The following is a 26932-nucleotide window of genomic DNA, read 5'->3' as shown; positions in this document are numbered from 1 at the left end:
CTGTGTATGTGTTTCTCTATGTGCATCTTGTGTGTATCTGTGTATCTGTATATGTATTTTAGTGGGGTGGACTAGTACTTTTTTTTCTGTTTAGAAGGAGAATTCATTTGGATGGAAATAACTTGCTCACAGCCTGGTAAGGACACTTTGTTTTATAAAATGTGATTTAATTGGGATGGTATGTGGATGGTGGAGAAAGAGAAAGAGGTGTCCTGGGAGAAGTCTCATTCAATGAGTAACTTGTAGCTCTAATAGTAACTAGGGAAAGTGGTGACTTAAATGACACAGGAAGGCCAAGCTTTGTGTTGGGCCTTCAGAATGGTTCATATAGCAGAAGTCAATAAGACTGAAGCATTACCCAAGACTGGATCCACTTGTTCAAAGCACTAAATAAACAGTCCCTTCCTACTGTCCCTGTTCTTCCTTTAACCTAGCATTAAAACTTTATTATTTATTGATGTATATATGTATGAGATCAGAGGGTTGTTGGATACTCTGGAGTTGTGAGCTATGAGATGCCTGATGTCAGGTCTGGGAATAGAACTAGGTCTTTTTCAAGAACAATAGGTGCTTGTAACTGCTGAGCCATCTCTCCAGTCTTTCCTTATTCTTGAGGAGCCCACATGTAGCTGTTTCATACCTACCTAACTATGGCACAGAAGCATTGTCACATTGGGACCCTTTCCATATCACACTATGACATGATGTGCTGAGAAGTCATCTCTCAGAGAAGATGACTACCAAAGCCCTATGTCCATTTTTCACATGTTAAATCTTTGTGGGAACTTTACTGTGTTCTTAATGTTTTCTGATGGGAATTTTTCCATAGTGTGGGTATTTCTAGGAGCCTTGCAACTCCTTGGGCTTTGGTCTAGCAAACCTAAGGCTTTTTTAATCAGTATTGAAGTTATAAGCAGTCACAGGCTGCTACCAAAGGAAAAGAGTCATTATTGAAAGGCCAGGAGCGTCTCTAAATGGCAATAAGCTTGACTCTGACCACAACAAAGATCACCATAGCCAGCACTTTCACAGGCTCAGGCATGTCACTCCAGGCCATTCGTTAGTCCTGTATATTACCTGAATTCACAGTCCCCTACATGTAATAATTGTGTGTGAAAAAAGGCTGATACAAGGAAGTAGCATCTCTTATACATGCTGTATACTTAAAATAATTTTAATGGTTTTTGAATATGGAATAATTAAAACCTTAAAATCAGGAAGCAGGTGACCTAGGCATCTAGAAAATAGTAATGCTAGGAATTATTTTCTAAAACATTGTTTCTTCCTGCAAGTGTGTGTGAGCAATATTTATACTGCTTTTGCTCCCTTTTTCATACATTGTTAGTTTTGATTAGTCCTTCTCTTAACCCTTACCTCTTCCTCCATCTCTCTGTTCCTTTTCCCACTTCAATTGTTACATCTCCAACATTCTCCCTTCTGTGTCAATGTATTTTACTACTCTGCTCCACACCTTGGAGAATCCTTTATGCTTTCTCATGAGCTCCTTTCTAGGGGCTCTACACACCACAAATTAAATAGAGTGCATCTTTCTGAGCCTGAATCACCTTGCTGGACTTTCCAGTTCCATCCATTTCCCCATAAATTCCATTTTATTTTACAGCTGAATAAAATTCTATTATATATCTGTACCACTGATTTTCTCTTTTCTCATTCATTTTCTCATGAAAATTTTTATTTCTCATTTATCAATTGATAGACATCTAGGCAGAATAAATTTTCTGCTATTATGAATAGAGCAGTAAGAAACATGGATTTGCAAATATATCTGTGGATATATGCCTAGGAGTGGTGTAGCTGGGTTATATAGGGAGGGGCATAGTGGAGTGATAAAGAGCTTGCCTGCTCTGCCCTAGGTACTGTCTTCATGTGTGTGTGTGTGTGTGTGTGTGTGTGTGTGTGTGTGTGTGTGTGTGTTTAGTGGGATCACATGGAAGTTCTCATTTTAGTTCTTTTCAGAAGTATCTACCCTGATTTCCATAGCGGCTACACCAGTTTATACTCCACCAGCAGTGAGTGAGGATTCCTCTGTCTTCACATATGACCATCAATTATGGCCATTCTGACTAGATTAAGATGGAATCCCAAAGTAGTTTTAATTTGCATTTCCCTGATAGCTAATTTTATTGATTATCTTTTAAAATAATAATTTCATTAATTTTTTTCAGAATTTTATACAGTGAATTTTAATTATATTTCCCTTTTTATCAGATCCACTATCACCACCTTCACCTTGTTACCCACCCAACTTCCAGTTTTCTTCATCTTCTTTTTTTGGTTTTGTTTTGTTTAACGACATCAAGTCCAGTTTGTGTTGTCCAACTACTTCCGTGAGTGTGGTATGCCCTGGAGTGTGTTACACCTATCAGGGACCACAGCATTAAATAACACAGACTATCTCTCTTAGCACCTATCTACTGGAGCACTGGTACCATACTGGTGAGAGTTCATGTCCATACCTGTCTCCACACATAAAGACTGCAGACTAAAAGTTTTGTCTGGTGTGAACTTGGCATGTCTTGTTCATCCTGTCACAAGTGAGTTCATGTGTGCAACTGCCCTGTTGTGTCTGAAAAACACTGTTCTGTTGATGTTATCCACCACCTCTCACTCTTCACTTTCTTTGTAACCATGCTTCCTTGAAGATCCCCTAGCCTTGCAGGGAGGGAATGGTTCCTTTCCATTTAGTGCTGAGTACTCCGCTGTCTCGGTCTCTTTTTCTTTTCATGTTGGCTGGCTGAGAGTCTGCATTTATTGTCATCTCTTGTAAGAAGCTTCTCTGGTGAAGGTTGAGAGATGAACTGATCTATGAGTTTAGCAATATATCTGGAGGAGTTGTTTTAATACTGTGTCTATTTGGTAGAGTAATAGTATTGAGTTCTCCCATAGGGCATATGACCTATTTAGCTGCACAAACATTGCCAAATACATGTTCTATCTTACAGAATGGGCCTTAGATCCAACCAGAAAGTGGTTGATTATTTCCATATTAATAGTGCCACTGTTGTACTAGTATGTGTAACGTGTCAGGCTAGTCATTATTGTAGCTAATAGGGTTCACAGTTAGGTGAGAATGATTACTTTTTTCCTCCAGTAGTGTTCATAGCCCCTTCCAGCACTTCAAAAACTAGACAGTAGGGGCGAAGCTTCCAGGTGAGTACCAGCAGTACCCTTATGTTCTGTGAGTCCAGTTGATATGGTGTGTCCAGCAGTAGGGTCTTACTGTGAATTGCTGGAGGGTAACAGATTATTGGCAATAACCTGTAATGTTTGGGAGTTTATATGACTCTATTGGTCAACAACTCAAAGAGGTTAAACAATCTCTGGTGCTGGGAGTTTTATTTTATTTGTTAGCAGTTGGGGTATTGTCTCCCTATTATAAGGTAACTCCATTTAAACTCTTTTTAAATATGTGTATGTATATATCTTAAGAAGCTTCTGTAGTAGTAGGCCTCTGTTGTGGAGTCCTTGCAGGTATCACCACCAGGAGGGAAAGAACCATGAAGAAGTGAGAATGAAAATTTGGTGCAACTGGACTTGGGTCAGTCAGACTAGATCAAGACTTCTAGAGAGTCTGATGCTGTGGTTTATTCTTCTTACAAATTTAAACATAGTATAAGAGAGGAGTCTGCATGTGACAATTTTCATAACAAAGCTCCAGGCATAGCTACATAGAAACTCCTTAACAAAGTAGCAAAGCACCTGTGACCTTTACAATAAGAATGAGTTCTATTGGCTGATAAACAGAGCTCAGGGCTAGGGCCTAGAAAGGAAGGGTTTGTAAGAAGCATGTACTAAGCACAAGGATGGATTTTATTGATGAGAATGCAAAGTACATGGGGCCTCTTTCATGAGGATGAATTTTATTTACTGAGAAATGCTGTGGGATGGTCTGTATGTCAAATGTGTTGCTGATTGGTCAATGAATAAATCACTGATTGGTCAGTGGCCAGGCAGGAAGTATAGGCGGGACAAGGAGGAGAATAGAGCTGGGAAGTGGAAGGCTGAGTCAGGGAGACACTGCCAGCCGCCATCAGGACAAGGAAGATGTAAAGTACCGGTAAGCCACAAGCCACGTGGCAAGGTATAGATTAATAGAAATGGATTAATTTAAGCTGTAAGAACAGTTAGCAAGAAGCCTGCCATGGCCATACAGTTTGTAAGCAATATAAGTCTCTGTGTTTACTTGGTCGGGTCTGAGGGGCTGTTGGACTGGCAGGAGAGAGAAATTTGTCCTGACTGTGGGCCAGGCAGGAAAACTCAACCTACAGAGAAACAAAGCCCAGGATTAGGGCCTAAACAGTTCTTAGGAGTTGGGAGAAATTCATGCAGAGTCTTACTCCTAATAAAATAGCAAAGGATCACTATGTTGTTTGACCACTTTCATTCCAGCATTCCAGCTGATCAGGTGTCATTCATTTCCTTCCATGGAAGAAAATAGACCTGTGTGCTTAACAATCCTGGTTTCTGATTTTAAACTGTGCTTCCTACAGGCTTCCATATGATTTTTTTTTAAATGCCTTTTTTAAAAGTGTTAGTGAACCCTCCCTATATTTCCTTTTCTATATGTCATTCCCATCCTGCTCTCCTATCCCTCATCTCATTTATCCTACCTGTTCATTATTTTCTTTCCCTTCTTTATATCTCTATATTCTGTATTTCCTCCCTTGAATGATCCCCTCTTCCACTATGGTATCTTGCTAGTTTCCTAACCTCTATGAACATTCAAATTAAACACAAGCATTTACTTTTTGAACGGTATTATGAATGGAATTTATTTCCCAGTATGCTTGTTACTGGTATATATGAAAACTACTCACTTTTTGTGTTAATTTCCTGCCCTAGAACTTTGCTGAAAATGTTTTCAGTTCTAAGAATCTGATGGAATTTTTAGAGTCTTTTATTTATAGAATCATGTCATCTGTAAATAAGGATGCTTAGACTTCTTCCTTTCATATTTGTATTCATTTTATTTGCTTGTCTTATTACTTTGGCTAACAATTTAAGTACTATATTGAGTATGAGTGCAGAGAGTAGAAAGTTTTTGTCTTGTTAGCAGAAATACTTTTATTTTTTTTCTTAGTTTATCATGTTGTTGGCTTTAGTTTTGTCATAGCCTCTATTATATTGAGATATTTTCCCTTCACTCCCAGTCTCTACATTTTTATGATGGAAAAATGTTGGATTTCATCAAAACCCTTTTTAAATTTATTAAGATGATCATGTGATTTCTGTCCTTGAGTCTACTTATGTTACATTTATTTAATATATAATCATGACATGTTACATTTATTGATTTATGTATATTGTGCCATCTCTTCATTTCTTGAAGGAAGTCAATATGGTCATGATGAATGATCTTTTCTATGTGTACATTTTTCTATTTGAGAATGTACATGCATATAGTATGGTTTTATTAAATCCACTCCTTAGTCTGTCCCCCTCAATTCCTTCCCACCCTGCATCACTATTCCTTCCTAATTTCATGTGCTCTTTTTTGAAAACCCACTGAGTCCACTTAATGCTGCCAGTGTGTTCATGGGTGTAGGGCCACCTACTGTTGCATGAGTAGCCTTGTAGGGGATATATCCCTAAACAAAACTGATTATCCCTCTCACAGCAACCATCACATCAGCTAGAGGTGGGACACTGTGACTCTCTCACTGTATCCATGTTGGGAGTTTGTCTGACTTGACTTGTACCATTACAGTTGTGATGAGTGCATTTGGGCAGCAGCCTATCGTATCTGGTTTATTAGTCCAGGTTCTTTAGAAGAACAGAACTTATAAAATGAATCTATAAATCTATCTATCTATCTATCTATCTATCTATCTATCTATCTATCTATCTATCTATCTATGATTTATTAGAATGGCTTACAGGCTGTGGTACAGCTAGTTCAAAATGGCTGTCTACCAACAGAAGGCCCAAGCATCCTGTCATTGTTTAGTCCATGAAGCTGGATGTCTCAGCTGGTATTAAGTATATATATGCCAGAATCCCAAAGAAAGAGACTGTAATGGCAATGAAAGAATGGACTTGCTAGCCAGAGTGAGAGCAAGCATGCAAAGAGAACATCCTTCTTTCTTTCATGTTCTTTATATAGATTGCCAGCAGAAGGTGTGGCCCAGACTAAAACGTGGGTCTTCCCACCTCAAAGATCTGGATTATTAGCAAAAAAAATCCCTTAAAAAAATAATCCCTCACAGGTGTGCCCAGCCATTCGGGTTTTAGTTAATTCCAGATGTAGTCAAGTTGAGAACCAAGAATAGCCATCACATCTGTAAAATACCACCTTGCTACAGTCCTTTGCTACCCCTGGCTCTAACATTTTTTCTGCTCACTTTTCCATGATAGTCCATAAGCCTTGGGAAGAAGGGATGGGATATAGATGTCCAGTCTGTGCTCAGCACCCCCCGGTCTCTTATTCTCTGCACATTGATCAGTTGTGGGTCTGTATTAATGCCCAGCTACTGCAAGAAGCTTTTCTGATGAGAGTTTAGGGATGTACTAATATATGGGTATTAAGTACTTAGGCTATAGTTTAATACCAAGTCCATTTAATAAATGTAAGTAATGGTTTCTCTCCTAGGGCCTATGATCTACCCACTTATTCATTTTCGGCCCAGTTAAGGGTGCCAGGTTTGAGGATTGGGCCTTACATTCAATCAGAAAATGGTTGATTACACCCGTAATAGAGTTCTTGAATTCAGTTTAAAATTATTTTGTTGAGAATTTTTGTGTATGGTCAACAAGAAAATTGGTCTATACTTGTGTGTGCATGTGTGTGTACATGTGTGTGTGTCTATTCTTTTGACTTATTTTAATACCAGGTAGTACTAAATTCGTAATCTTAGAGGCATTCCTTTTTCGGTTTTAAGGAATAGCTTAATAAAGGTTAGTGTTAATTCTTCTTTGAAGGTCTAGTAGAATTCATCAGTGAATGTATCTACTTTGATCTTTATTAGTTTTGAAAAAATGGTTTTAGTACATCAGTATCCTTGTTTGTTGTAGTTCTGTTTAAATTCTTTATCTCACATTGTTTTCATTTTGGTTGGTTATATGTATCTAGAAATTCATCCATTTTACCTTTTCCAATTTAGTGGTATATAAGTTTTAAAGGAATATTATAATTTTCTGAATTTCATTGGTAATTATTGTAATGGTTCCCTTTTTACCTCCAACTTTATTAATTTGGATCTTTTTATTTTCTTAATTTGGTTAAGGGCTTGTCAATCTTCTTAATCATTTGAAGAGCCAATTTTTCAGTTCATTGGTTCTTTGCAGGGTTTTTTTTTTGTTGTTTCATTAATTTCTATCCTCATTTCAATTGCTTTTTATGTCTGCTGCTTTTGGAATTGGCTTGTTCTTGTTTTTCCAAAGCCATAGGAAGTATCACAAAGTTGTCTATTTAAGACATCTATGCTTTCTTTTAACGTGGACACTAGACATGAGCTTCCTTCTTAAGAGAGCTTTCCTTGCATCCCATAGGACTTGGTATTTTGTATCTTCATTTGAATTCTAGTCTAGGAGTTTTTTTTTTAAAATTTCTTTAGTATCTATTCAGTATCGAACAATAATATGTTGTTAAATCTCCATGAGTTTTTGCATTTTCTGCAGTTTTTCTTGCTCTATTCTGTACTCTGATAGAATATGGGAAATTATTTTATTTTTCTGTTTTTGATGAAACTTGCTTTGTTTCCTATCATGTTATCTGTTTTAGAGAAAATTCAGTAGGCAGAGTATTTTTTGTTGTTTGTTTGTTTTTGAGATTATATTTTAATTACATTTCTCCCTTCCCTTTCATTCCTGTAGACTCTCCCATACACCTCTCCCCATTCTCCTCTCTTTTCATCAATGGTTATTACATGCATGTATGTTATTTTATATTCATATATATTCTTAAATATAATCTGTTAAGTCCATACAATGTTACTTGCATATATATTTTCAAGTCTGACTGTTTGGTACTGGATAATCAATTTGGTGTGCTCATACCTGGAGCTGGGGGTACTGGATAATCAATTGGTGTGCTCATACCTGGAGCTGGGGCCATTGCTCCCACTTACAACTTTACTCAGTTGCCTGTAATTCTTCTTGTAGAGTTGAGGCCTCATGACTTTTCTCCACGAGGTTTGGCATTTCTTTGGTACCTCTGTTCAGCTCACATTTGGGCGACCATGTTGGTGAGACTTTTATGGATGTAGTTTCTGATGTTGCTGGGAGATACAGTCTCACAGAAAGTCCCTGGTCCTCTGGCTCTTACAATCTTTCCACCCCTTGTTCTGTAATATTCCCTGATCCTTTGGTGTGGGAGTGTTTTTATATGTATCCACTGGGACTAGGTTCCACAACTTTGCATATTTATTGGTTGTGGTTTTCTGTAGTGATCTCCATCTGTTGCAAGTATCCTTGATAAGGAGTGAAGACTATATTTATCTGTGGGTATAAGGACAAGAGTTTATATATTGTTGTTAGGGATTATGTGGTTTAGTAAATTAATGGTTATAGAGTCTCTTCCAATAATCATGATTTCACTAGCACTGAGTAGGTAGCTATGTTTCCAGTACTGAGCATGGTCTCTTGTTGAGCAGGTCATAAGTCCAATTAGAAAGTGCTTGGTTACCACCAAGATATGTGTGCCACTACCGCCGTACCATATGACTATTGAGGTACAGTGTTTTGGCAGAATGTTTAATAGATGTTTGTAAGTCCAATTGACATATCATATTTTGTTCCTCCCTTTTTTTTTTCCAAACAGGATGATCTATCTATTGGTCACTGTGTGGTATTTAAGTTATTACCTATTACTGTGTTGAGGTTAATTTGTGACTTTTTATCTAGTAGTGTTTGTTTTAAGGAATTAGGTCTATAGCCGGGTGGTGGTAGTGCACGCCTTTAATCTCAGCACTTGGGAGGCAGAGCCAGGTGGATCTCTGTGAGTTCAAGGCCAGCCTGGTCTACAGAGCGAGATCCAGGACAGGCACCAAAACTACACAGAGAAACCCTGTCCCGAAAAACCAAAATAAATGAATGAATGAATAAATAAATAAATAAGGTCTAACTGTGTTTGGTATTTATGTTAAATGCCAATGTTTTTGAATGGATTGCTCCCTTAATAATGAAGTGACTTTCTTTTTTCTTCTACAGTTAGCTTTTGTTTGAGGTCTATTTTGTTCCAAAACGTATAAATACATGCTTGTTTTCTAGTTTTATTTACTTGGAATACCTTTTTCTATCCTTTCATTCTAAGGTAGTGTCTGTCTTTGATGGTGAGTTGTGTTTCTTAGAGGCAGCAAATGGATGGATCCTGTTTTGTTTTTTTTTTAATACAATGTGCTAGTTCAGGTCTTTTGATTATAGAATTGAGATTACTGCTATTCAGATTATTAATGAAATATGTTTATAAATTTCTGTCATTTTGTTTATATTGTTTATTCCATTGGTGAGGATTTCACTGAGCTATTTATTTGAATTATCAAAATTTTCATTTCTAGCACAATTTCAATTTAGTTTTTCTTCTATCTTTATCAAATTCCATTTTCAGTATCCTGCATTGACTTCATTTTGTTTAGCTGTTTATGTTCTCTTGGATTCATTAAGGAGTTTATCTTTGTCCTCTTTTCTTTGAACTTATTACCATTATTCTTTTGAATTCTTTGTAGTTTCACTTAAGCCACTCTCATTAGTAGCCATTACATAGGATTTGTTATGTTTTAGAGTAGACATATCTTCGTTTTTCATAGTACTCACACTTTTGCATTCTAACATGAATAGGAGTTCAATTATTGATTAAAATTATCTTTATTTAGTCAAGTGTTTGCAGTGTACATGAGGGTTATAGTAGGGTTGTTATCTCCCTCAGATTGTTTTTGTTTTTGTCTTTTTTTTTTTTTTTTTTTTTTAAGAACACCAGGTCGTGTTCCTACTCTTCTTCTTGGAGTAGAATACTGTCTATAACAGTGATAATCCCGGGGGTAGACCTATCTACTGCTGCATATCATCTGGACTTCTTAGCCTCCTTTCACTTGGTCTAGAATGTTGTCCTGCTGTTTAGGAGTGGGTAGTCTTTGCTGGGTTTTATCATAAATCAAGACAACAGATAATTGAAAATTGAATAATTTTTCACAGTTCTTTTTTTGTCTGTGCTGAATTTTATCCTTGACACAAATGTTTGCTAGTCGTTTCGTTTTTTTTTTTTAACAAACTTATTACTTTGCCATTAAAAAATGGAATTTTTTGGGGGAAAGTAATCAGCTACATTGTCGTTTCGTTGGTTCTGACTATGTCTTGATATATAAATTTTACCCTAAATATATGTGCCCATTATGAGTAAGTATTTGATTTTTTTTATGTACTTTCATAAGAATTGGCTAGATAGTCATGAAACCAGGAACATTTAAAAACATTAGATGATATTTACATCATAATAAAGCTTTCTCCTGATAGAGAGTTAAAAATACATGGTAAAAAAACCACTACATCAGATTTCCTGATTTTTAGTTGTTCAGACTATCTTAATCTAAGTAAAGAAGAAATTCTTTATCACTAATGAAGATTAATCAGGGTAATCAGAATTCCTAGGAATATTTTTTTCACAAAAGAGATAGTATCATCTCTATTTATTATTTTCCCCTTCACTTTTATTAAGCAAAATTACTTATCTTGTAGATTGGTGTTTTCAAACTGCATAATGTCACATTAATGAGTTCTAAGGTCAACTTGGTGAGTCACAAGCAGAATGCTTTATGCAGTTAGTAGCCTGTGAAGAGCTCTGTGTAAAGGTTAATGCATTGAGTAAAAGGGCAACTGTTATTTTGTGATACTTTAGTTATAAATTATGTACACTAAATGATATTATGTGGATTTTTTTTGCCTCTTGGTTAGATTTTGGTTTTTAGCTATTATTTATGGCTCAAAAAATTCAAAGATTCGGTGTAGATGTTTCATTTCAGCCATGTAGTGCTTTTTTTAATTTTGTAACATGTTGTTATATAAAGTACAGTAGTTATCCATTCATCCACCATACTGAGTATTATTATAAATATCTTTTGTGTACAGAAACATATCTAGAGACTAATTACCTACCACTAAAATTACTAGATCAAAAGTCCAAATACAATTTTTCTAAAACATCAATTATTGTTCTTTAGTTCAATATTTATTAATTCTCTTACTTGCTACATGTATTGTAACACCCTAATAAGTATTTCTAGTATTTTTACTGTCATATGGTGTTTTAGGTATCAATAATGGTAAGAAATGTATGACAGTTTACATATTGCCAACACATGAAAACAATGTGAGTTCATTGCATTCCAGGTCTCTAAATGTGTCATTTTTGTGATCTTTTTAGTGCTCTGATTTCTAAATTTTGTTGTTGATATTTATTTTAAGGAAGAGATCTTTTTTTTTGAAGCAGAAAATACAAAGGTATTAGAATACACCCACCTTTAAGCATAATTAGCACAGAGATATAAACAGATGAATAACCAGGGATGCCAAGAGCTCAGTGTTGAGCATTGCAATTTTATTATCAGGTACATTTGAGATTTTTGTTGGAAAAATATAGCAAGACTTTTAAAATTCTTTTAAGAATTTAGAATCTGGAAAGTTTCACTTGATGTTTGTAGTAGTTTAAATGAAAATGGCATGCATAAACTCAGAGAATGGCACTATTTGAAAGGATTAGTATGCGTGGCCTTGTAGAAGGAAGTGTGTCACTGGGGGTTGACTTTGAGATTTCAGAAGCCCAAGCTAGACCCAGGGTCTCTTTCTTTCTGCTGCCTGCAGATCCAAATGTAGAACTCTCAGCTGCTTCTGCAGCACCATGTCTGCCTGTGTGCCACCGTGCTTCCTGCCATGACAATAATGGACTAAACCTCTGAATCTATAAGCTTGCCCCAGTTAAATGTTTTTCTTTATAACAGTTGCCATGGTCATGGTGTTTCTTCACAGCAGTAGAAATTTTTTGTGTATTTTTGTATGTTTGAATTCTGTTGTTGTTGTTTTTCAAATCAGGTTTTCTTTGCTATAGCCCTGTCTGTTCTAGAATTCTCTCTGTAAATCAGGTTGACCTCCAACTCAAGAGATTCACGTGCAACTGCCTCCCGAGTGCTGGGGTTAAAGGCGTGCACCACCACTGCCCTGCTTGAATTCCTGTTTGTAACGTTTTATTTAGATATGATTTCACACATATGGAAAACTTTTAAGACTAGTACAGTAGGTCCCACAGATTTATCTGTTAGATGCCCCATTGCTTTGCCTTCCTAAATTATTTTTTGTATCCTCACTCATCTTTCCTTTCCTCCACATACACTTTCTTCAGATGCTTCAGAGGGGATTTAAACTCCTATACTCCTAATCCTTCAGTGTGTATTTCTGAAGAACAAGGGCATTCTTCTGAACAGTTCATTTTCACATGCCAGCATTTGTCTTAGTGTCTGTGTAACTCCCTCTTCTTACCCCAGGCCAGAATACAATCCAAGATGATGTCCTGCCCTTAGGGTCATATGTTCCTTTAAGCATGTCGCTCACCTTCCCTTCGGATTACTGTGATCAGTCTGAAGCATTCAGATAAGCTAGTGAGTTGGGAATGTTGCTCTGTCAGCTGTTTGGTGTTCCCATTCAGATTTGCTTCCACATTATGAGATGTATTTAGTGGGATAAAAGAGCTGGACAGCACCTTACAGTTTAGTTTGTGCCTTACTTGTTGAGATTAGCTTTCTCATTTAGTTAAATTAGAGTATAAGGTTTATTCCACAGTGAAGTTACATTTCTTTCACTCTATTTTTTATAAGAAATTTATAAAGAGATACATTGAGACTACAAATGGCATGCCCTTCTTTAAATCTTCACCCACTAGTTCTAGCAAACATGATTTTCAAACTCTTTTTAAGTTTGTTCTTTGACAGTGTATGCATGTATGGAATGCATTCTGATTATTCCTTCCCCATACCCTTCTTTTTCCCTCTCCCATCTTGAACCACCACCACCTGCCATCTTGCCCTAAAGTTCCTTTTCCAGATTCAGGGCTTATCTTGTTTGGTTCTGTGACCTGAGTTTAACCAGAGCCCCCTGTGGTATAAGTTTGGTACAATTCATTGGAAGTTGTACAGATTGCTGATGGGTAAAAAACTACAATAAATGACTTCCTTCTCCTAGGATCTAGCAGTAGCCAATACTTTAACGGAGGGAGGATGGACTGGTCCTCTTGAGACCCTTCCCCATCCATGCCTGGCTTTTGACAGTTTTTATAGAGACCCAGTTCAGGTAACCAGCTGCTGTGAGTTTATTATAATTTTTGTTTCTTTTTTTATTTTCCCCTTTATTAAACATAGTTTCTTTTCTCATACAATATAATCTAAATACAGTTTTTCCTTCCTCTACTTCTCCCAGTTTCTCCCCATATCCTCTCCCATCCAGATCCACTCCCTTTCTGTCTCTTCATTAGAAAGAACTGTTATCTAAGAAATAACAAAGCATAACAAAATAAAGTATACTAAGAAAACCATGATATTGAAGTTGGAGGAGCCAAGACAACAGAAAAATAAAAGAACCCCCGAGAGAAGACACAAGAATCAGAGACTCACTTGTTTACACATTCAGGAGTCCCATGAAAGTACTAAATAGAGAGTTATAGTATGCATGCAGCGGACCTAGTGCGGACCTGTGTAGGTCCTATGATTGCTGCTTCAGTCTCTGTGAATGCATATGAGGCATGCTCACTTATTTTAGAGGACCTTGTTCGCCTGGTGTCTTCTGTCCCTTCCATCTCCTTGACTCCTTCCAACTCTTTTACAAGGTTCCCTATGCCCTAAGGGGAGGGATTTGATGGAGATATCTTGTTTAGAGTTGTGTGTTCCAAGGTGTCTTTCTCTGTGTAATGTCTGCTTGTGGGTCTCTGTATTGGTTCTATCTGCTGAAGGAGGAAGCCTCTCAGATGATGACTAAATAAGGTACTAATCATAATTATAATGTCTTGCTTGAAGATGACACTTTGCAGCCTTTCTCCCTGTCTACCATTCTTTCTGCCTCCTCTTCCACACTATTCCCCAAGCCTCAGAAGGATGGTACAATGTCTTGTTTAGGAGTGTAATTTTTAAATATTATTTATTATTATTATTATTATTATTATTATTATTATTATTGTGTATGTATATAATGTGGAGGACATACAGGTGTCACAGCTTACATCTAGGTAAGTTGACAACTTTGGGGGGGAAATCAGTTCTCTCCTTCCACTGTGAATTTCAGGTTTGGAACTCATATCATCCGGCTTGAGTGACAGGCAATCAATAGACATCTTCTCTTTTTATTCATTGACTCTGATGCAAGCAAAGAAGAGCTGTCTCCTCTCTTATTTCTTCACTTGTTTCCACCACTATGACTTTTTTGGTTCTTCATTTTCTCAGTGGTTAGAATTCATCATTGTCACTTTGTTGAGAGCAGATATAGCCAGTAAGAGACCTTCAAGCCAACTCCTGGGTCTTTTTGATAAGTCCCTCTCATTCTTGGAGCATTTCCTTACTCTGTTACAAGCTAGTTCAGATTCATTGCTATTTCATCTGTTTCAGCTTTGTGTCTTAAGTAGAGAATAAGGTGTGTGTGTACATGTGCATGTGTGTATGTTGAAAGAAACTATACTATGGAATAGTGCATTTACTGAATCACTATATACAGTATTATGAATGTATAAGTGTTTAATGTTCTGAGTTCAAACACAAGCATTTATTTTACATGTAATAATCATAAGTTTTGACAAGAAAGAAATACATTTTTCATTTCAGAGTAAATGGTATTACAGTTTTGAGTACTAAATCATCTTGACATTTATGAAGGAGCAAATGGAAAGTAGGGAATGAGTGTTAAATATAAAGCTATCTTTAACTGTTCTATTAAAAAGGCAAAGATTTATTTTCCATCTGTGAATGTGAATGTGCCTATTTGTGTTCTTGTTCACATAGTGGAATTTCTGTGGAGCCACACTACAGAGAGCATGTGCGTGGGATATATGTCAGCCCAGGATGGAAAAGCCAAGGTAAGCGGGAAAACTGGGTCATAACCTGAAAACCTTGTAGCTGGTGCATAAACTTCGAACCAGTCTGTTGAAACAGACGACTTTTCTACCTCCTGACCACTGAGCTTCATTTAAAACACTGTTCACAGTTCCAAAGAAAAACCAATAGATTTTAAAAATGCTTCTCATGATAGACCAAAATGAATTGGGAAACCTCCTTCCTTTCTTCTTTCATTTTGTTCCCTTTGCCCGCTGTGAATACCCATGAAGAGGAAACTCAGGATTTTTAAGAGATAATGAGAATAAAGCTGACAAACTGACCAAGATCTGCAACTCCTCAAGGAAGGTTGAAAAATATAAAGGAGACAGGCGATATAAAAGTAGTCCGGGATGTGTCTCCACATCTTTCAGAACAGAGTGACTGACGTACTTGTGGGTTTCACTCATGCTCTCTTGTCTGTCGTCTGTTGCGCCCTGTTGTGTGTCTACACGGGCTTTGTCTCTCTGTGCCACATGAATTGCCATGAGTCACAGTAGTCATATAGTCATCCAGGCATCAGTTCCTGAGTTGCTGGGTCTCCATGACCTTAGAATTTTTGATCTTGAGAGTAAAAGAAATATGATTTGTAGGTTTATTTTTATATTCGCCTCATGTTCCTGTTCATGAAAGTTTTAGGAACAGCTGTGGTGTATGACATTTATTTGGCATTAAAGCACCTCGGCTGCATATTTATGAAGTTGGGCAGCCTCTTTTTTAAAAGGAAAGTATTTGCATATTTAGAAATTGCAAATAAACTTATGATATGTGTCGTCTGATTCACATTGAGTAGTTTAAAAAAATGGAGAAAGTTAACTAAAGAGTACAGTGATATATCATATAAGCATTTTGAACAGCAACAAACCATGTGTATGACAGTAGTCACATAAGATTACATGGCCTAGTGATGTCATACCTATGATGCTCACTCAGTGATAAAATGACCTACTGACAAATTTCCCAGTTAGATAACACTTGACTATAGTTGATTGCTCATTTCTTATATAGTACTCATCCATAAGTATATTATCTAGTAAATCAGTAGGTTCACAGACTGTCTATGAACGCATTGTATAGGAACATTTTCACAGCAACAGAGTGACTGGCATTTGTGAAATATTACTGAACTCTCCCCTCCCATTGTCTCACCTTCATCTGATAAAACTTGTATTTTGTATCAGTAGACCTATTGCATAAGAGAATTTTTAGATTGCTTTGCTTCATTATCTTTCTGAAATAGAATTGTAATTGTGTACTTTAAAGTTGATTGACATGCTTGGAGCAGCATTACAGGCTTTGTCACAGTAGTTGAAACAGTGATATCTGTGTCATTCTAGTAGGGCAGCCAGAGCTACATGGAGAAATTATTGAGTATTTGTAATGTGACTGCTATAGCTGAAGAACTGAATTTTAAACTATACTTAATTTCTTAACAGCCACATGTGGCTAGTAACTACTATATTGAGTAGCATAGTAAAGGAGTGGAAAATGGTTATTCAGATATTTCCAAAACATGTATGACAGCACTTCCAAACAGGAAGCAAACTTAATAAGCCACAGGAGTTCCTTGTAGCCATTTAAGTTTTCTCTTCCACTTTGAATACTGATCTTGAACTAAGATCGTGTTTGAACAAAAGATCATGATGAGGGTAGGCTTCAACACCGAGGCCAGTTGGGTGAAGTAGGTTTTGGGAAGGACAGGGTGGTGTACCAAGTCCTTTGAGTGGAAGTGCCTGCTTTTCCTGCCTGTCATCTGTGGAAGACACCCTGCCATTTAACATGCAGTGCAGATAGTAAAGAAATACAGATGCCTGAGTTGGATCTAGAGCTGTTTGACAAGGTCAACTTCAGTTGTGCTGCTTGGCATATGAGGGGTGTGATTTTAGTATTATCTGTAAAGGCTCCCCCTGGTAATGTGGAGGTAATATGGATTGGGCCAGCGGGTATATAGCTCATTTGTAAATTATGTTTTTAACCATTTTCTTTTCAGAGTGTTAATCCTTCTTACTTTCTTTATTGTTTGAGCTATTATCTATAAATGCTTTCCAGGAAAATAAAACAAAGTAGTAAGACATCAGCACTTTGATTGCTCAATTCTGTTGTTTGAAACAATGACAGCACACACAAAAACCAACAAAATTGTTCTTTTGTCACAAATGCAGGGGTTTTATTGTGTTGCAAGTGTGACAGAAGTTATAGATGAGACTGTGGGTTCAAAAGGACAAAGAAAAAGGGCCTTAGCAACATATGTATTCCAGTAAGAGTGGCAGCCTTTGCCTACCTGGTCACTTCACCCAGGGTTCCTGGCTTCTGTCAAGAGTTGTTGTATAGGGACCTCACTGTTTATCATGAAATTATTCTCTCCATAATACAAGGTGTAGTAGTAAGATTGATAGGAAGAAGCTTTAGAAACTGTTCTTTTTATTTAAAACCTGTTTTGTTTTGTTTTCTTGTTTTTTGAAGAAAAAAAATGTTCTATTTCCCCAAATTTCCCTCCTTTTCCTTGTTACCAAACAGGAAACTTAAAAGCATTTGAACTTTTCATATAAGGCTATGATTAATTCACGTTAAAGCCTTGCGTTAAAGCTCTCCTCACAGCCTCACTGCCCAGGAAAAGGAAAGGAATGACTGGTGGTTGTCATCAGAATCAGAGGTAATTTGAATGAAAATGGGTTCTTAGTACATGTTTCTGTTTTCTTTTGAAAATAATATTTTCTAAAATATAAAGAAAAGAACATTTTTGTATTATTTAATTTATAACTCCCTTCTCTGACATAAAATAAATAAACTTATTTTTATGGAGCAAACAGAGCATTGACATTAGTTAGGTTTAAAAATTGTATTGCCCATTTTCTATAGTGACTGGACTGTTAATGAGCAGTTCTTCATAAATACTCAATGCACATAGTGTAGTGCAATAAAACGTATTTAAACTGGCATGGAATTGATTCGGGCACATAACTCTCACCCTAAATGAATTAGGTTTCTTTTACATGTAGAGGTTACTTTTCGTAACAACAGTATAAATACTGTTATAAAATTTATCCTTGAGGAGGAATGGGCTATTTTATAGTTTGAATATCTCTCTAGAGATTTATTATTAATTGTGGAGAAAAAATAGTAATTGCATAGTGGAGAAAAAAGCAACACTGAAACTATGTGTTCAGAATTAGGGCCACCATTGAGGAACAGGTAGACAGTGTATGTGCCTCTGGATGTGACAGCCTGAGAAGGACAGTGTCACTTGTGTAGTCGTCCATTTGGAATTACATAGCATGAACTTAATGACAGGGAAACAGACAAATCAAGAATGAAGAGCGGACTGGGAAGAAAGTAAAAGGGAATGATGCTATATAAAACTGTTAAATGCTATAAAAGATAAGGACTGAGAAGGTGTTCCAGATTGAGTACTACTAAAGAAATGTTACCAGTAAATGTTTTAACTTAGCTTAAAGTGACTTCTATATATAAGACCAAAATACTGTAGTACATTTTAGGTCAATTCGCAAAATATGGCTTTGAAATTTGAAATATGGCTAGCAAAAATGGTTGCATTGTTGTTAAATTCACTAACATTGATATATATAGTATGATTTATAGGGACATATTTATACTTTTAGGCAACACACCCTGAAGTATCTATCTAGGCAAGTGGGGACCTGTATATATAAAATTGGTGTTTCCGAAAAGTATTATGTTAGTGAATATGTGTTTAGTAAATTACCAAGTAAGTGGAACAAAATGTTGACAATAGGTAAATATTGGTAAATGTTACAGGATACTCAAACTATTCCGTAATTTTTTTAAAGTTATTTTAAGGTAAAATGCTTCAAAATATATCACTTGCATGCAAGTCAGATCTGAGTGTTTGTGAGCCTTGAACTCAAGCCTTGGTTTATAACCTCTTCTGCATTGGATGAGTGGCTACACTCTAAACATCCTCTAAACTGCTGTCTTTCCTTGTTTTCTGGCTGGAGCTGAGAGCTGAGACTTTGTCATTATCAACATGCCTCACATCAGAGTATCTTCTCGAAGATTATCCAGCCGTTGGCTTTAAACATTTTAGCTACTTAGGAAATATTTACTTGTATTATCCTCTGCTCTGTGTGTCAAGCTATGTTCATATTTGACAGATGTCGCCCATGTCATTATTTCCCTTGGATTAGGCAGTGCTTGTTTTAAATATGATCCCTAAAGCACATGCAACAAAAGGGAAAATAAATTATCAGTATTAAGACCTTTGTTGCAAAAGTCTTGTTAAAGAAGTGAAAGACAGCCCATAGAATAGGAAAACATGTTTATTAACAATGCCATTGGTGAGGGACTTGCATCAGTTCAGAATAAATTTAATATTCTTGTAATTCAACAAGAAGATGCAAATAAGCATTTTTCCAGTGGAGATATACAAGCAGCAAGTAAGCATATGGAAATATGCTTACTGTCAATATTCATAGGGGAACTGCAAATCAAAACCATAATTTGATTCTACTTCTCATCCAACATAATGTCTATAGAGAAGAAGAATGAGTTCATTAGGACAAAAGAAGTATTCATTAGAAAAAATAGAGCCTTCATATACTGCTGGTAGGAGTGTGGAAATGGTGTTTACTTTTTGGAAAAACAGCATGATAGTTTCTCAGAAAGTTTTAACAGAATTGCCACATTCCCTAGCAGGTTCTCTCTTAGGTATATACTAAAGACAATTACGAAGAAGATGTTTATAGCAGCATTATTCATAGTAGTTAAAAAGTAGGAACAAGCCGGGCGGGAGGCAGAGCCAGGAGGATCTCTGTGAGTTCGAGGCCAGCCTGGACTACCAAGTGAGTTCCAGGAAAGGCGCAAAGCTACACAGAGAAACCCTGTCTTGAAAAACCAAAAAAAAAAAAAAAAAAAAAAAAAAAAGTAGGAACAACTTAATATCTGTCAACTGATGGATGGATGTGTTGTATTCATGCAATGAATTTTTTTTTTTGTAACTACAAAAGGAAATGAAGTTCTACATCAGGATAGTTCCAGTGACTCTTGAAAACATGATGCTAAGTACAAGAAGCCGGGTAAACAAGACCAAACATTTAATGATTTTATTTGCATTAAATGTCTAGAATTGGAAAACCTGTAGAAACAAATGTAAGAGATTAGTGGTTGTGAGGGCCGAAGGGGGAGTATGGATATGGAGTTTGTTTTCAAGGACATGAAAATGTTCTGGAATTAGAAAGTTGTCTAGCTTTACAAACACATGACAAACCACTGGATTGAACATTTACTTAAAATGGTGGATTTTATTGTATATGTGTTTTTCCATAAAGCTGTAAAAATATCAACAAGTGTAATTATTGCATTATCAAAATAAAGGAGAAGAAACATATGTTTATTCTTACACCACACAACCTTTTCAGCTTCCACTCATTATAAACCCCTCAAAATACCAGATATTTGAAAGAACTTCTATGGTCAGATTTTCTAAAAGAAAAACAACAAAAAACTACCAAAAATCTATAGCCTAAAATCGTAGTAATCAGTGAAACCTGGAGCATGTTTTAATTCTAGGAATGCACAGAGAGGAAGTCCACTTTTGTCGCTCTCGTTTCTCCTGTTCAGTATTTTCCTGGAAATCCCAACCAGTACAGTGAAGCCAGCAAAAGAAGTCAGACAGAGACTTGGGAAGGAATTCTTTTTTTTTGGTTTTTCGAGACAGGGTTTCTCTGTGTAGCTTTGCGCCTCTCCTGGAACTCACTTGGTAGCCTAGGCTGGCCTCGAACTCACAGAGATCTGCCTGGCTCTGCCTCCCGAGTGTTGGGATTAAAGGCGTGCGCCACCACCACCCGGCTAAGGGAAGGAATTCTTAAGACCTGCCTTTTCATGTGATCAGGAATGAATAAGAAATATTCTAGAACTATCCTCTTAAAGCTAAAAAGGCTTGCTCAGATGAATCTGAATGGAGAAATAGGTCTTATTCTTGAATTGAAAATTGAAAATACAGTACTGCCAACTGTTTTTTTTTTTCAGTTTTGTCTGTAGAGTTAAAGCAGTCTGAACCAAAATTCTAACAGTTTTGTTTTTTAAAGTAAGAAATTGATAAAAATAGTTTAAAATTTGGTCTGGAAGCTCCACACCCATGGTATGGAGATGCACACATTGGACTAAGTGGGAAATATAAAAAATTGACATGAATTTGGGAGCAGGGTATGAAAAAGAAGGGGTGAATGTGATCTAAGTACATGGTATGCATATATGAAATTATCAAAGAATTAACAAAAATTATATTAAAAATAAGTCAATTTGATTTTATGGAAATTTTATTGGGATTTTCATTTGCTCTTACATGAACATTTTAGTAAACCTCAAGAAACCAAATTTTTTTTGTCAGCTAGTATTGGTGTGTGTGTGTGTCTGGCTTGACCTTGTACATGCCGTCCCAGTTGCTGTGAGCCCTGTTGTGTTTGGAGAGTACTGTTTTGAATTGTCCCAAGGCAAACCTTAAACCCATGATCTTTCTCAGCATCCCAAGTAGCTAGGTTATAGGCCTGAGTCACCAGGCCAGGCTTTTCCTTTTCTGATAATCCATTAAGTTCAGTTAGTGCTGCCCATAGGTACATAGGTGTGTAGTGCCATCCACTAAAGCATGGGAAATTACCAGTAGTCATACCCTAAAAAATAAAGAATGCTCTCTCTCTGAGCAGCTATCAATTGCCAATAGCTCTTCAGTAAGGGATGAGGCCTGGAGAGCACCTTTCCCCTATTTTTGCTGGGATTTTGGCTGGCTTTATCTCATGCAGGTCTTGTGCAAGTAACCACAACTATTTTGATTTTATGAGTATAGGAGCCATGTCATGTCCAGAAAATGACATTTCATTTCATCTCTGAAACTTGTTCTGCCTCTTTTTTCTCTGATGTTCTCTGAGCCTTGGTTGGGTGAGAGGTGTGTTGATAAAAATTCCCATTTAAGGCTGAGCACTCAGTCTCTTCTTCTCAGTACCTGTGCCATGTGTGCAGCTCTGCATTGAGTGCTGCCCACTGCAAAAAGAAGCCTCTCTAACCAAGGTTGAGAGCAGCCCATGTATGTGGGTATAAAACCAAATATTTAGAAGGTGATTTGATGACATGACTGTTGAGCAAAAGAGCAAGAGCAGGTTCTACTCTAGGGCCTGTGATCTTCCTGGCCAAGGGCTTTTGACTAAGATCACCATCCCAGGCATGAAATTCTCTCTTGTGGAGCAGGTCTCACATCGAATCTGAAAGCACTGCCCCATTGTTACACTGGTACACACCTTTTCCTGGCAGTCTGATATTGCAGCATGCAGGGTCCAGTGTTAGGGCCATTTGCTGTCTTTTCTTCCTAGTCAGTCTGCACAGCACCTTTGGGCACTATGAAAGATAGACTGTGCGGAGGAGGACGTTTCCAGTGAGTTTGATACTGACTTCTCTGCCCCACACCCGAAGTGTGTGGTGTCTTCAGCAGAATCTTACTCTATAGTTGTGGTGGACAGCAGTGAGTGACAGTTGCCTGTGCTGTTTCGGAGCACTCTGGGGCCTCCCTGACTTACAGCTGTAGTGAAGTGTCTTGCACTGTGCTTTTATTCAGTAACATGTATTTTCTGGAAATGGCATTGTTCACTCATTATTAAACTACTAAAAACAATTTTCTAGTAAACATAGATTTTCCCTATTTTCATGTTTTTTTTCAACCTGTTTAGGAATGAAGAGAATTTCTGAGGCAGAATTTTTGATTTATGGAAACGATTTTTTTGAAATTGGATGAGAATTGGTGAAATAATCTCATCTAGTCTTAATTCTCTAACCTTTTAAAAACATTTATAAGGTTATTTAGTATATAATTAACTTAATGAGTGTTTCCTGCTGTTAAAGAGTAAAAATACAATAAATGACTTTGATATTGAGACAAGAGAATTTACATTCAGAAAATATATTTAAAGATCACAAAGAATATTGAATATGAAACCAAGTTAAAATGGATTTATTCTGTTTAGTGGTACTTTGTGTTTTGTTCTTCTTTACTTATTTCATAATACTGATTGTGATTACATATATAAATCTTTTTTCCCCTATGTTGTAGGGGCTGGGACCCAGAGCCTCAGACATGCTAAGCAAGAACTCTCCACCAAACTGTACCCAGCCTCATAAAACTTGGATGCCATTAATTTTCTCCGGCCTCATAAAATTGTTTCAAATAGAGTTTACAAAACTTGAGTAAGGTCTCTCTTGTGCCAAGGATAAAGCCTCAGAAAGCTAAATAAATTCTCTTCTATATCTTAAAAATGAGGGGAAGCATTATGCTGAGTAACCAAGCTAGGAACAAAAAGGGGACTTGGTATTTCCATTTATATGAAATACTGACCAAGTTAAAATGCATTCTAGAAATCTAAAATCCTAAAACTGGTGCCTGAGGGAATTTGAGGGTCATCATAGAAATGTTCCATGCATAAAGTTTTCTATTTATGTTTTGGTTTTGTGGGTATATAAACTATTAGAAGTCATCTAACCCTTTACTTAGCATCTATGCATTTCATGGCATGCAAATTATACCTCTGTGTTTTGGAACTCATAATAAATAGGAGTACTATTCGAAGAATGACTCTAGAGTTAGACCTGGGTTTCTATATGAGCCCCTGTTTATAACCTGGGACAGGTTACAAATCTGATCCCCAATTTTTATCCATTCATTCATTTATTTATTTATTTATTTATTTATTTATTTATTTATTTATTTATTTATTTATTCATTCATTCATTCATTCATTCAGTCATTTATTTATGGCTGAGCCTTCATAGGTATCCCAGGTTGTCCTAGCTCTCATGATCCTCCTGCCTCAGTCTCCTTAATAGGTGTGTGCCACTGTTCTGTACATTCTACAGAATACTTTTGAGAGCCATGTTTTGATTTTTAATGAGTGAGCAAAATAAAAGGAGAAATAGCAAGAGCTGATAGAAGTAGCAGACATATTGCAAAACATCATCAAATCAGGCACTCTAAATACCCATCAGGGATGACTGAGATAGCCCAATTGAGTGGGCAAACAACATGTCAAAAGATAACATTATAAGATCCAGGGTCACACAAACATCTAGCACAAATAGTGTGGTCAGCTGGTGTAGACAAATTTCTAAACAGTCTTATTAAATAAGAAACATAGAGCCAAATACAGAGGTAACAGCCAAAGAGATCAGAGATCTAGCAAAGAGCCACAACTACCTTATCTTAGCACCTCACCACTGTTGCTTCTCCGGAGAGAGCTTCTTCCTGTGTGTCTTGTGTTTTTATTGCTTTTCTATTCTGCCTTCTCATTGGCTCTAAGCCCAGACACATCACTTCCTCATCACTGCCTGTCTATACAGACCTCCAGGTCTCTATGGTTGGTACTGGGATTAAAGGCTCCTGTCACCATGCTTGGCTGTGTCCTTGACCATGCAGAGACTCTGCCTGCCATGTGATCGGATTAAGCTCATGGGCTACCACCATCTGACTTCTGTTCCTGGCTCACTATGACCTCTGATCTCCAGGAAAACTTTATTTATTAACATACAAATAAAATCACATTTCAGCACAATTAAAATATCACAAGCTGGAGTTTTAAATGTGAGTCCCTAGTGGAACACAGCATTCCCTCTGGCAAAGGCTTCCAAATAAAAGATCAAACAGTACAGACAGCATCATCAAATTGGGCAGTTAGCAATATATAGCAGAAATAACTGAGGAAGCTTTGAGATTGTGTAATGCTGGAGTTTCCACTTGGAATCCCAGGCAGGGCAGCACAGACTTCTGCATGAGCTTCTGCCTTGCCTTTCCTTCTATGTGCATTTTCGCATCATGGGATAAACAGTAGTAATCACTGTTGAATAGTTTGTCTTCTGGCTCTTCTCAAGGTGGCAGTGTTTTCAATATCCTTAACAGTTTGTTGTTTTCCCTCTCTCTATTACAGAGACAGGAGATCAGCTGGACTCAGGATAGGGGTTTTAGAAGACACGTGACATAAACAAGCTTGGGTCTGAAGTGAGAGGACCAACCTTGCTTTAAGAGCCAGCTTCTCAGTGGTCTTAAGCAGAACATGACAGTTCACCAATATAAGGGACATTACAGCTACCATGCCCAACTTCACAATTCCTCATTTTAAAGAGGGATACTTCTGGTGCTTAGATAGCATTCCGAGAAGTAGGTAAAAAGTGTAAGTGTAATATATGTAATATATGTGACATTACATACCGTGGATTGTAGTGGTGATAGTGGTTGAGGCAGTGGAGGTTGTGGAGAGTCACTTAGAACCATCACATTTTGAAGCCCTTTGGTCTCTTCTGCACTGTATCTGTTTACAGGTGTTCCATTTGCATTGATGACTAGTTATACTTCTTGAATTTTTACCCGGTGGAGACAATAGATTGGCTTTAAGAATGTTACTAGCTTGTATATATAATGAACTAACAGGTAAATTAAGGGATTTCAGAATAAGGAAAAAGAAAAAAAAATGTTTGTAGCAACAAGAATAGATACCCCATATCCAACCATGTCTAGTCCTGAAGTTCAGAACAGTACGTTGGTGATGGAATCCTCTCAAAAAACTATCTGACTGGATGTTTTGAACACCTGTAAGACCGTAAGACCAGATTGACAGTGTCATGGCTTGCTGTTTTGTTTTTTTTTTGTGTTTTGAGGTTTTTTTTTTTTTCCTTCTTCTTCTTCTTTAATGAATGATTCAGAGGGCCAGCAGACAAAGGTACTTGGTACCAAGCCTGATGACATGAATTCAATTTCTGGAAACCACATGATGAAAGAAGAAAACGACTTCTTCAAGTTGTCTTCTGACCTTGAAATGTACACCACAGCATGGACACTAAATAAATGTAGTAAGCAAAAAAGATATGCCTGTGGTGTTTCTGACACAAATGTGCTTGAGTGATTAACTCTTGTGACTAAATTTAATTTATTAAAAAATAACTTGGGAGTTAAATATTAGGGAATAAACCTGAGAGATCTACGGAGCTATAGAGAAATGATTACCTGCTCTCTTCTCCACCTTCCCTGATCAAAAAGGCTGTACATCTATATAGGACCCTTCTTATTCTGTTGTTGTTGTTTTTAAAAAAAACTCTTTACTCTTTTTGGCTCTTTGGGGGGTGCCCACCACATAGCTCCCAAATAAATATACATGGAGGCTTATTCTTTCTTATAAATGCCCAGCCTTAGCTTGGCTTGTTTCTAGCCAGCTTTTCTTAACTTAAATATCCCCTTTATCTTTTGTTCTGGGCTTTTATCTTTCTCTATATATCTCCCCACCTCTCTCTCCATTACTGGTTCTGTAGCTGGGTGGCTGGCCCCTGATGTCTTCCTTGTTCTTCTCTTGCTCCTTGCTTTTCTCTCTTTTCTCCTATTTAGTCTCTCTGCCTGCCAGCCCCACCTGTCTTTTCTCCTGCCATGCTATTGGCCTTTCAGCTCTTTATCACACCAGCCAGGTGTTTTAGACAGGCAAAGTAAGACAGCTTCACAGAGTTAAACAAATGCAACATAAAAGAATGCAACACATCTTTGCATCATTAAACAAATGTTCCACAGCATAAATAAATGTAACACATCTTAAAATAATATTTACAACATTTTTCCTGTGTGTCCCTCTAGCTTCCTCTGAGTTGGCCAGAAAACTCTGTGGTCCGCTCTGGCCAGCTTAGTGTGGATTCCATCCTTCATACCAAGGTCTGACTCCATTGGCAGTCTCAGAGCGGCAGCACAAACAAGCCTCCCATGACACTTATTATCCACATGAGAGAGTATTCTAAATTTCTTTGCTCTGAACTGAAAATTTTCTTGCTGGAGGGAGGCTTATAAGTTTCAGGATATAAATAAAACTTGA

General features: G+C 37.0%; 1 protein-coding gene across 10 annotated transcripts in view; it reads left to right on the top strand.

Moving 5' to 3' along the window:
• Tasp1 (taspase 1) overlaps positions 1-26932 on the top strand; it is a 257060-nt gene that overhangs the window by 209453 nt on the left and 20675 nt on the right. For all 10 annotated transcript variants that reach the window (XR_008214930.1, XM_052723400.1, XM_052723398.1 and 7 more), the window contains one exon: positions 14985-15058. Coding sequence is in view for 9 of the 10 variants with exons in the window: in XM_052723400.1 (XP_052579360.1) it covers positions 14985-15058 (74 nt within the window). In the remaining variant the exon portion in view is untranslated. Of the gene's footprint in view, positions 1-14984; positions 15059-26932 lie in introns of those variants that run through there.

The sequence above is a fragment of the Peromyscus californicus genome, unplaced genomic scaffold, assembly GCF_007827085.1.
Source record: "Peromyscus californicus insignis strain IS unplaced genomic scaffold, ASM782708v3 Scaffold_7__1_contigs__length_154581171, whole genome shotgun sequence".
NCBI classification, from domain to species: domain Eukaryota; kingdom Metazoa; phylum Chordata; class Mammalia; order Rodentia; family Cricetidae; genus Peromyscus; species Peromyscus californicus.
Note: the sequence above shows the minus strand (reverse complement) of the source record. Positions and strands in the feature narration are given on the sequence as shown.